Below are 12401 nucleotides of genomic sequence, written 5' to 3' on the forward strand. Positions count from 1 at the left end.
GAATATATCCAAAACATACAACAATCTGAAGCTTTGGCCAAAAGGGCAATGAAATCACCTGCAGAGTTCACTCACTTCTGATAGGTTCCAGTGTTAGCCATGCATATTTTAATGAAGATCAAGATTATTTATTAAATGAACACCCTTCAGAAAATGCTGACTACTTAACAGCTGTCTCAGAAATATGCACGGATTTAGGGTGGAATTTTTTTCACATATTCTTTTTTTGTGTGTGGGCAACACTGTGGAGTTGTTTTGTTATTGTTACTGTAGCCAAATCCTTAACTCACACCATCATTTACTGTACACCTACAGCCTAGCCATCTGGCTTTGACAACATCTCCATGGAGCACAGAGCAAGTCATTTGGTACCTGCTGTAACCTCTGTGTGCATAGAAAACACATTTTCCATGGCAGCTTTCACAGACAGAACTGCAGATAATTTCTGCCAGGTCATATAGATTTAACTGTGTTTTCCAAAATTAAAGAAGTCACTTTTACCTTTCATCTGTTTTTGGTATTTTTGGAGCTCTGGTGCCAAAAACCCACTTAATGGTCCAAGACAGCCAATTGCATTAGCAATAGAGTCTTCATCATCTAAGTCATTCTCTTCATCACTGTCTCTGGTTCTGCCTAACCTGCTGTCAAAAGAGAACATAAAGAGAAGTAAGGAAGATACATTTTTAAATGTGAACTTTACCAAGCATTTTTATCTTTTTTAGAAGCATACAAGGGAGGATCCTGCCTTTTCATCTGCAAAGGGTAAACAATAACTCTATACACCATGAGCAGTGCATTTCAAACTTACCCTGAAAATGAAGTTGATTTTACTGCAGCAGGGAAAGGAGTAATATTGTATGTGTATTTCTCCCTCAATTCTGCCAGTTGTGGGAAAGGAAACTGAGCCATGGTGTAAACAGTCTGGGGGTGAAAAAAAAGGCAAAAACTTTTGCTTTAATTAACAGTCTCACAAAAGATTTTTCCATGAACAGACTTCCACAGTCTTGCAGGATTAAAGGCTGCACATTCTTGCACATTCACATGCTGTAAGAAAATGGTCTAGTTTAATGATTCAGTCAGTATTTCCTGCAAGAAAAATAGACACTGACTCATTTGAAAGACACACAGTTCTGTTTTAAAAAAAAAAAAAAAAAAAAAAAGGAACTGATAACATGAAGATCCTTTACAACACCTATACTCATTTAATAATTATTGTCAACCCCTTCTTGCCAGCACACCAGAAATCCTCCTCCAATTATGATTTCACTTACAGGAATGCATCAATTAGGATTTGGGGATCTTTCTAGGAGACCTAAATTTTTGCTCAAGTATTCAAGTAAGTATTAGCATTAGCACAGACAGGAAGGGGCAATTGCTCATTGATGTGGACTGTTAGCTGGTTCATTGTTTTACATGAGAAGCTCAAGAGCTTCTGTGAAGGAAATCATGCCAGCACAAAAATCATCACTAAAGAGGAAGGATCCAACGTATCCAAGTTTTTTTCCCTCAGTTTCTAGTTTTGATTGCTGGTTGGTTTTGAGGCTAGAGGTGAGATTTGGTGGGGTAAAGGCAGTAGCTTTTCTAAAACAAGGTCATCAAAAAGCTAGTACATTTTCTTTACATCAATACCCAGAGTTTAAAAAGATACATTTTGCAAATGCATTTCCTTTCAGCATTATTTTTGCTGTAAGTTACCAGCCAACCTGGCATAAAGATACATGACATTCATTGCAATATCACTGCTGATTTGTTCCTACATAATTTAGTTGCCTTTTTCCCCCTCCTTTTGTTCACTATTCAGAACTTTCAAATAACTGCCAAATAATTCATTCTGAGTCTCAATGTCAGAAGAAAAAAAAACATATATATATATATATATAATTTCCCATAGTTTCTCTGAAATATTAAAGCTTTTCCACATCCTGAAAATTAGATATCTTTTGAAAGACAGCAACATAAAATTTTCTCATTAGCTATGACAGTAAATCTTCACTTATATATTTTTTTTTCCTGTGCTTTTAAGTCAGTGACATTTTCATCTGAAGGCAAATGTCCTCAATTAAGATGAAAGGAACAGATTCCACATAAGATTCTGAACAGTTTCCACCGAATCCATTCTTGAACCATGCCTTGTCTATGCTAAGTACACTAAGGAAAATTGCAAACATGAATTCAGTATTAGATATTTCCTGACATAAGGAGGGGGAAAAAAGTTTCATTAATGGCAATGATGTAAGCACTGAGGAGCAGGAAGGACAGTCCTCTCTGAATCAGAGACAGGGCAATAGTGCCCCTCAACAGGCTTCTGTGTGAGAATGCTTGTACAGCTCAAGCCCTGCACAGCCTCTAAGGAAAGGAAGATGCCTTCAAAAATCCATAGCATGAATTGAAGTTTTGCCACTCCATTAAACTACAATGCTACTGTGAAAGATAACTATCCCCTAGGGCCTGAACAGTGATTTCCCATCGGTCTACCAGACAAAGGGATTTTATGATCTGGAGAAAGACCTACCTCCAGCCCAACATGTCTGCCTGCTTGTTTCATCTCCACCATACTTTCCTGTTAGGTTTTATTTTTTTCCATATGTTCAGCTCTCTCCAGAGGTTTGTCTGGAATTTATTTCTACTCCTTATGTCAATGTCCTTCTCAGGTAACTTGTTCCTTATGCTAATTACCCTTTAAGTGAAACAGTCTGCTCCAGTTCTCCATTTGCTCCTTTCACCTACTGTTTCAGATTATGCTTTTAGCTTTTGCCTCTCTCCAATCTTGTCTCTTCCACAAGAGACACAGACTGGAGATTTCTACAAGTTCTTTCATTTAGCATACATATTTTTAGCTAAACTATTGTTATTAGGTTATAACTGCAGTCCATGCTTACCACCTGGCTAAGAGATCCACAAAGCAAATTTTATGCCAGAGCCAGTTCCACTGGAAATTTTAAAAAAATATTCCTAGCCAACACCTCTGATATCCTCCCAGCAACAATTCAGAGTCAAAGCATTCTTTTCCTAGTCATTACACAGCCTTGGATGCCATTTGTTTATCCCAGGGAACTGTCCCAGAGAGAAATAGCCTACACACAAAAGCATGATGCAGCCAAACTTAGCATCTTATTCACATAAGGGACAGATCCTGGGAACAAGAAAAGAGACAAGGACAAAACCCCTCTATTCTCACCTCAAATCATTTGACAATCCTTCGCCTTACTCTTAAAATGCAAAGCTGCCTACACCCTCAGCAGAACACCATATGGGAGGTGATGAGTCGTGGCTTCCAAACAGGGTAAGCCATTTTGCAGACAACTTATCAAACATACTTATCTCCATAGCTGCCCCTCACTGGTTTAAGGATCTTCTTTCTTTTCAGTTTGACTAAGAAAACAAAACAAAAAGCAAAAGCAAAAACAAACCCAAAAGAAAACAGACCAAGTGCTACTCAAGTCACAAGTTGACAGTGAACACCATCAAATCAGGGCAGCTGCCTAGGCAGATAGTCCAAAACGCTAGAGTATCACAGAAGGATTAATCCCTGGTCCCCTCTGTTCTAGTAAATACAAAGGGATGCCTCTCCTCCAGCTGGCTTCTCATCTCCTCTGTGCTGCAATGTTCCTGAGTGTACAAACTGAATCAGCTGAGCTGGTTATAAAAATGCTCATTTTCTGACAAGGCATGGAAGCACAGACTCAGTCTAGCACACTCTGTTTAGAATATCTGCAGACACCTGATGGACAGCCCTCTGTGCCGATATTGGAACCAATACATACCCAGCCTAGAATCTGATGTGTACAGCACTTACCCTTTATTCACCCAAACTGTTCAATCTGAAAGAGAAGGAAACTGTAGGCTGGCTTCCTCCTCCAGTGCCTTCATGCTCTCCTCAGTAAAACGTTAAGAGCTTTTGTCAGACAAGGGCCAAATCTGCAAAAGCATTAAGGCTCCCATCCTAACTGTAGGTACTGTCTGCATGGGAGCAATAAAACTGCAGCAACTATACATGCTGGTGGAAAGAATGAGGACATGAGTCCCCTGTTCTACTTTAGACATCTGCTCTGTCAACACTTCCCTTGAAGGACCAGTTGTACTTCCCTCCTCTAACTCCTAAAAGAAACAAGGCTCCTAGAGCACAATTTGTTTTCCAGTGGTTGAGAAGTGCCTGTTACGCTGGCTTAAGTGAGCCTGGACAAGTAGTTTAGATGCAAATATAAGTGTTATGCAAGTCTAAAGAGAAGTGAGATGATTGCCACCAGTGAGCTCTTCTGAAATGTGATGGGAAGGCAGAGTGGGATATTATAATCCTTTCCCCACAGTAGGACACTAGTCTTTGAGCCATCTTGTAAAAAAATACTAGATGTAAATTAATAACTCTGATTTTTATTAAGGGAAAAGAAAAAAAAAAAAAAGAGCCAGAAAACAAAGCATCCTGGATGACTTCTCTGAAAAAGCTTAAAGCAATTTAAAAAACAGCATGTTCAAGCAGCCTGGATCTTTTCATTAATGCAATGGTTCATATTTCTTAATTTTTTTCTTCAACCAGATACATGGTAGCACTTATATGCCCTCATGGTAAACTCTTGTATTTCCTTATTCTTTCCACTTAGGGTAAAGGGAGGAGACTTCAGAGATGGCTACACTGCCAGTGCCTGCCTTTGACTTGAAAAAAGCTATGCAAACTATATTGTGGTTTCTTTGACTGAGAGGACACACATAAACCACATACACTGCTCCTCCATACACAGAACTTCAACCTGCCACATTCTCCATATCAATGGCAAGGATATGGAGAATGTGGCAGGTTTAAGTTCCTGTCTTAGCACTCCTGTCAGTGCCATAAAATACACACATACACTATGAACACACATATGTATTGTCCCAAATACTCCTTTTTTCCTGAAGCACAAAAAGATTGCTAATTTGCTAGTATTTGTAACTGCAAGAGTTAAAAAAAATAAAATAATCCCTCCAACCAGTAAATTACCCATGCCTTATCTTCTGTTACACACAGCAGCAAAGAAAGAAATCCAGAGAGTCACAAAAGACTACCCCAGCTTCCCCAAAATGATTCCTATTCACAAATGCCACATCTAGATTTTGTACCACACTGGAGGCCAGGAACTGAAACACAATGAGAAGATGTCGGTTTGTGCTGCCCTCCTTATACATCCTCACTCTCCGAACTGACTTGTGAAGAACTTTAACACTTTCTTTAGAAGTTTGTGAGTACCTCTGACCAGCTGCATTTCCATTTTTGAAGCAAAACAAAGCCACAACACTCACTTCTCCCACTCCTAGTGCTTCCTCACTGGACAAAAAAACAACGACCAAAATAATAGAAATGAAAATAGTGTAATTTAACTGTCTTCCAACAATAGGTAATAGGAGTCACTTGCTAACAACTGTTATTAAACTTCTGTAGCTTCACAGACTGACTTTTTTCCTTCCCTTAAGTCAGGTACAAAGTTTCAGGTGAATTATGTTCTCTGTACTTGCTCCCATTTGATCAGTATGCTCTAACTCATCAAAAGGAAAGTTCCAGAACTATAGCACAAAGTCCTTATAAAGCATGTAAGTAGATAACACCTTAAAAATATCACAAGAATAAGTGTAACTGTAAATAAATTAATTAATTTATCTGCTATAGTAAAGGGCTTTTCCTTTCCCAGAACAATGTGGCTCTTTGTTCTCATACAATGGCATATGCTTTAATAATTCAGGCACTGCAATTATCTACAAATGTCTTTGTTTACAGTACACTACTGACTGTTCATGGTGTTTTGGCTTTTTTTAAATCATGAAGGACTTTTTCTACACTTCTTACTTCATAAACCCTTATTCTTCATAGAGTCCACAGAAAGAAAAGACACAGTGTAATAAAAAACTGACCAAAACATAAAAATAAGTCAAAAGAACTCCCTAAAAATGGTGACTACTAAAGATTCTACATCTTGTGTAAATGCAATTGAGCATTATATCCCAAAAGACTCAGCTGTCAACATAAAATCAATTTTTATTAAATGACACCTAGTGGTTTTCTACATTTCATATAAAAGTATTAATATAAAAAGATAAGATTCTAGCCCTTACTGCAGGTCATCTACTTGTTTCATTGACATGCTAGCTCAACCCTGTTATCTGAAACTTTTATTCTTGGGAGAATTTAGGTTTCTGCAGGATCTGAAGAAAAATGTAATTTGTTAGAAATCAAGACCCGAAGAAATCAATACAGAAAACACAAAAATGAATTATGTTACAATTACTCACCTGCATAAGTTCATTGCTGTCAATCAGACTGTCTTCAAGCATCTCCTGGGTCAGCTTGCCCATAGTACTGTAAAACTCATCTGCAGTTTCACAACACTCAATTTGCCTACATCAAAACACATGTTGGTTTTTATTTGATTCTCTCATATGATTCTACATGCTTAAAACAAAACTGATTTTCTTGTCATCATAAAATATGCATTTCTGTTAGATGGCTTAACTTTTAAGTTTATTTGCAGTTCTGCCTAGGCTTCCAAATAATAAAGCTATGCACACAACATTGGAAAAGCTGCAGCAGTAAAAAGATGCACTGACTACAGCTTACTGTCCTGACTCCTCATGATAACAGATTAATGTATCTCCAGACAGGCTATTCCCTCTGCCCTTTCACTTCTACAGCACAACAATCAATACATTTTGCCTCCCACTAGCACAATGGGGTTCTCTTCTCAGCTCAAAAAGGGAGCATAGAGATTTATTGACTACCTCATCACCCGTTCTTCACCATGCACCAAATGGCCAAATTCACTGTCTGAACTTTGTCAGACAGGAAGATATTCACTGGCCAGAAACCATTCCTGTGGAACAAATTAAGTATAGGTGCATTCACACATGTCATTGTGTTAAAAAATAATTAGGCTAACATAAAGCACAATGAAGGAAAATTCACTCATCATATTTGTGAATGCTATTTCTAAATTGGGGGTGGGAACAGTGTTGGTTTTGGTTGTTTGTTTGCTTTGGTAGGATGCTTTTGTTTGCCTTGTTTGGGAAGGGGGGTTCAATTGGCTACTTTTTCTGCACTTTTCTTTACATTTCTAAAAGCACAGAATCATTCTAAACACACAGAGTGTCATCTAGAGGAAAAGAAATATGAGTAATATGCTTTTGTGAGTTGGTGTGCTACACACATTAGGGTCACATGCTAAACATCTCTCCTGCCAAGTGAAAATTTGCTTTTCTTATATCCCAAGGAAGTGCTTTAATGGCTATATATTGTAGCCTCTCATCTAAAACCCAGATGCTGGAATGATGAAAAAAAATACACAGCCTTTTTTCTTAAGCAATAGAAGAAGCAGCTTCCCTTGATCTTCAGCAACTGCACCTAACAACCACCGAGCTTTGAAACTCCTGAAATCTCAACACATTTTGGGTAAAATAATGATTACATAGCTAAAAAAAAACCCTAAAAGTAGTATAAACAGTGGATATGTAGCCAATTATCACAAACTTATGGCTTACCTGCCCTGATACCTTCAGTCTGTTGTGACCTCCACATACTGCTTTTTCTACTGCACCTGTATGTAACTTCCCCATTCTTTCAGCCTCCCTCAAAACAGAAGTACGATTGAGCCACCTACATTTTAAAAATGCACTTCTCACCCTACTTTCATTTTGAGAATGAATCTCAAGAAGTATGAAGATCATGAGACTATGAACACTATTTCTGGCCCCATCTCTTTAAATCCATTCTAGTTCTAATGCTGGACAAAAAGAAATAGAAATATCACAATCTTCTCCCAGCATAAACAGTGTTTTAAGAAGTCTGTCTTTTACCAGACCTTCTCCCATTCCCCACAAACAACAGTTACAAGACGTGCAGTGTGATCAGCTTATTTCTCTTAGACACATTCTTATATATTTCTTGATTCTGTTCCTTTCAATTTCTTAAAACATGTTTAATTTTTCTTTAGGTTTTACAGTAAAATCTTCAAAGTAGTAACTTCCTTTTTATCATGTAATGAGTTGCACCATTCGCAATTATAACTTTTAAGTGTATAGAGATCCACTGGAAGAACTTTTTATCTAAAATACTATGTGACTACATACAGCTTAATCCCAATTCAAATGATTCATGCAAGTCTCATTCACTGAACTGAAATGAATATTAAAAAAGCTCTCAAGAAATTATTATTCTAATTATTATTCTTCAGATTAAAAATTAAATATACTAAACAAATCCTCTTACAATGCGACTGGCCTGCAGTGCTAATTTATTCAGAAAGAAAAAAGGAAATGAAACCTCCAAGGACAGAAGTGAACATAAATCCCAGTGGTTCAATTTCAGAGAACAAAGGAAGACGAGTTTTAATAGGCAGCACAAGAAAAAAATTGATGCAGCTGCTGATGCCAGCTGAAAAATGTTTCCAGCTGAACTAACATCTGCTTGACCTGTCAGAGCTCACACCTCCCACTGAAGCCAGTGACAAAACTCATTTCTCTGGGAGCACTGTAAACTCCTTGGAAAGCAAATATTTGCTTTGACAACAGAGGAGTTTGAAGAGCTAACCTTGTCTTGTGTTTTGGCCATGTGGTGAGTTTCCAAGGCCACAAAGGACTACAACAGAAACTTGGCTGGAGTGTGCTGAAAGGCAGAGAATTTCAGGAAAATTCATTTTCAGACCTTAACAGAAAAGACTCACATACCACAGGGTCATTCCCTTAGTAACACTGAATTCTTGTACTGGGCAAAGCCAATGGGCTCAAATCCTTAAGTGTCCTTAAGTGAACCTAAGGGAATTAACATCCCCACTTTCAGGTACCCAACTAAATTAGTTGGTCACCCTCAAATCTCTTTGTGTGTCTTTATACAGAGTATTTACCAGTTCTTCAGAGGTTTATGTTCACGAAAGTCCAACCTTTTAGCACAACACAAAGACAATATACACAGACAACTCCAACAACTGAAGACATTTTCTGCAAAAAGGGTCAATTAATTATCATGCCCATTCTGACATAATGTCAGAATCACGTGTTTTTAAGAAACCATAAAGGTCCTTTTTGCAGCTTTTTCAAAACAATCATTCTCCTGAAAGATTGTATCTTGTTTAGAATTGAGAACATCTTAAGGAAAACAAAAGTTAAACATTGATCATACTGAAAAGAAAAATCAGATAAAAATGACCACTTACTCTCCTAGCTTTGCCCAGATAGCCAAAGCTACTCTCAGTATAATTTCAGAGCCTTCAAAGAATACTGAATCCCAGATCTTCAGAACTGTATGGTTAGGCAGACAGGTGGCAAAGAGTGTCAGAAACCACTGCATTGTGAAGACATTTGTAAGTGGGGGTTCATAGCCTCCTGAAGTTAAAAAAAACAAACAAGCAAAAAACAAGTTACTTGAAGTAACTGCAATTTACTATCATTTTACAAGGAGCATAAATGGCATCATAAAATCCATTAGACATTCTAGCACCTCTGTTATTGCTCAAAACTTACTTAGCCTGCAGCTGTCCAAAGATAAGCTGAGAACAATGGAAAAATTACATAGTCACCTCCCATTCTGCTGCACTGCAAAAAACTAAGCAGCATCATTGGCTTTGGACCATAAACCCTGGAATACACCACCACACTTTTTTCCCTTATTTCAGAAAGACTGTTTCTTCTTCCCCAAAGCCATATGAAATAAAAGCTTCTATTAAAAAAAAAAAAAAACCAAAACAAACACCAACTTCCCCACAAAATGCTGCATTTTTTCACCAGCTGATGGCATAAGTCTTTATCTGCATGGTGATAAGGTGAAGGTGACTGTCTCTGTAAAGTCATATCTATTATTTTAATATCCTGGTGTACTTGTTAAGTTTCAACAAAATGTAGTATTTCAGGCTGAAACTCTAAAATGTTACTTTTTCCTTATGCTCAGAGAACATTTTGTGCATCCCAGTATCAATGATGCACTGAAGGCCATGACCAGAAAGGCCAGCCTGTGAAAACACTTTCAAACAGTAAATATTTCCTTGATACCATGTTTGTTTTTTATACAGTTTGGGCATAGACACATGGAACATAGCAGCAGATCTTTTCTAAGGTGGAACTCAGGGTGCACTTATCTTCCCAGCTGAAAAAGAAACCAAATCAACTAACAAAAAACGTCTTACCCTCCCCAGGACATTCCCAAATAAATGAGCTGTAAGTCTGAACAGAATGCTCCACCAGGGAAAAAAAAAATCACAATGCAAAGCCAGTTTTCAGGTAGGAACCAAAGATATACTTCTGAGTTTTGTACCTGTCCACTGGTAAGGATCCAGGTGAAGAAATACTAACCAGCCCCCACTGGCTCTCACACTGTAACTCTTCCCAGAGCAGCTATATGAGCCAGGAGCTACACAGAGCAGTAGGAGGACACCTATCTTGAGCTAAGGCAAGAAATTACCTTTCCAAGGTAGCCCTTGTACTAAGCTACACGTTAGTGTTGTCACTCCATGCTTTGTATATTCTTGTCAAAACAATTCTGTTCGTAGCTAGTGGTGGGACCAAGTTCTTTCCCTTTGTTTTTTCCTGGAAGCACATCTATTTATGTGAAGGTTATCAGTAACAGAAACCATCATATTTCTTCTTAAAAATTTAAAATACATATTCTAAGCAATAAACTCGTGTAAACACGAGAAATACTGTATTTTTAAATCAGTGCTCAGATGAAACAACAGCAAGACAGAGTTGAATAGCATTTTCAGTTGAACATACCTCCACTTTCTCTGTTAGCAGCTCTCTGCAGGGTGTCTAAGTGCTGGGACAGTTCAGGAAGCTTCATTCTTAAAAGATCTCGGAAAACAGCCATATCCACAGAGAGAGCACGGAGATTATTGACAAAGTAGCTATCAGGAAGCACCTTATCAATTAGGTAAATCATGATCTGTGGGCAAAATGAAAGACTATCATGTAGGACTTACAGGGCAGTTATTTTCTAGGAATAACAGAAAAATAAAATGTCTCTGTTCACTAAAGAATGAATTGGAGCCAGTGGCAACACATGCTTATGGCACCTCCACTTTTATGGGGAGAAAATATTATCACTTTGAGCATCCTCAGGTACCCTAGGTATCCACAAACATTCAAGATACAAAGGTCTCTTCAATCTGTCCAGAATTTATGAACCATGAAATTACTGAAATCAATGACATAGTAAGCTTTGCCCAGGCTGGCAGCATCACCCCCACCAAAAGCAATTTTTGATACTTCTGATGTTGGAACTGTTTATGAGATTCTCCACTGCTGGAGAGTCTCACCATCCCTTCTCTGGTTAATGCCTCAACTAGAAGACTGATTTTGCAAACCCACTATTTTGCCTCTCCAAAATGCAAGGTACTGTTCTTTAAAAAGAAATTCTTCATATATTTTACTGTGATTTGTTACCATATGCTGCACTCCATCTTGTCACTTTAGAAGGTGCTAAATTAAGCAGCGTGAGACATTTTAAGCAGACATCTGTTTCAAGTGAGGTATCTCAATTACATGGATGGTAAGGAATTAAATGGATACTGTCAAACTTTTGAGAATGAACAAATGCAACAAGAATATGCAGAAGTTGATGTTTATCATCAGCCTGACAGAAGACACTGACCTTTCACTTCAGGATCTTTTACAATCTCTATGGCCACTCTACTAACCACGTCCAGAGAGCCTGCAGTCATCCCATCTGCATCTCTTCTACATTTCTCTCATATAAGCATCCTTACCATGTTTCATAAAGACCTTAATTCTCAAGAGAAGCATTGCATCTTCACATACAGGAGACAGTCCTCCTTCCAATCCCTCTCTTTTCATAGGAGGCCCACAGAAACACTTCTCAGACACAGGACTACCAAGAGCGCCACCTGACATAGTCTTACTGCTTTCTTTTCTTTTCCAGCTGCTTGTGACCACATACTGCCACTTGTCCTTGAAAGATTTCTCCAGCAATAGCAGTCTTATCTTATGTTTTAAAGCATGTGGAACAGTAGTCAACACAGGCAAATCACAGGCAAATCAACAGCCTGCTACATGACAGGCTCATATTTTGTCAGATGCATTACCTAACTTTTGCTGAATAGTGGGTTATCCCACAGGCTTGTAAAAATATGCTTTATTTTGTTCAGATATATTTCAATCAATGGAAGAGTAACTTTAAATAGCAACATTAACTTACAACTATGCCATTTGTGTTTTCATGAATTCCTTATGATATAAGCCATAAACCCCCATGTTAAAGACACCCTTCTATAAGGCCTTTGCTCCCTTCCCACTGGATAGTATTACTTCCTTGATCTCTGATATAGGAGAGCACAGAAAAGAACAGAAATCTGTTTCAACACTGAAGTTCATTCTGTTTCACCAACACAGTCTTTGAGAAGACTTTTTTTTTTAAAGCAGTTCATGTATTTACC

At 38.0% G+C, this 12401-nt stretch overlaps 1 protein-coding gene across 6 annotated transcripts in view; it reads right to left on the minus strand.

The window, feature by feature from the left end:
- TBC1D30 (TBC1 domain family member 30) overlaps nt 1-12401 on the minus strand; it is a 50877-nt gene that overhangs the window by 5497 nt on the left and 32979 nt on the right. For 5 of the 6 annotated variants that reach the window (XM_059846988.1, XM_059846986.1, XM_059846991.1 and 2 more), the window contains 5 exons: nt 10723-10891; nt 9171-9339; nt 6259-6364; nt 809-921; nt 502-641 (listed from right to left, as the gene is read on the minus strand). In XM_059846988.1, coding sequence (XP_059702971.1) covers nt 502-641; nt 809-921; nt 6259-6364; nt 9171-9339; nt 10723-10891 — 697 coding nt within the window. The remainder of the gene's footprint in view (nt 1-501; nt 642-808; nt 922-6258; nt 6365-9170; nt 9340-10722; nt 10892-12401) is intronic. The other variant, XM_059846985.1, reaches the window with a different exon arrangement.

This window comes from Haemorhous mexicanus, chromosome 5, assembly GCF_027477595.1.
Source record: "Haemorhous mexicanus isolate bHaeMex1 chromosome 5, bHaeMex1.pri, whole genome shotgun sequence".
Classification (NCBI taxonomy): domain Eukaryota; kingdom Metazoa; phylum Chordata; class Aves; order Passeriformes; family Fringillidae; genus Haemorhous; species Haemorhous mexicanus.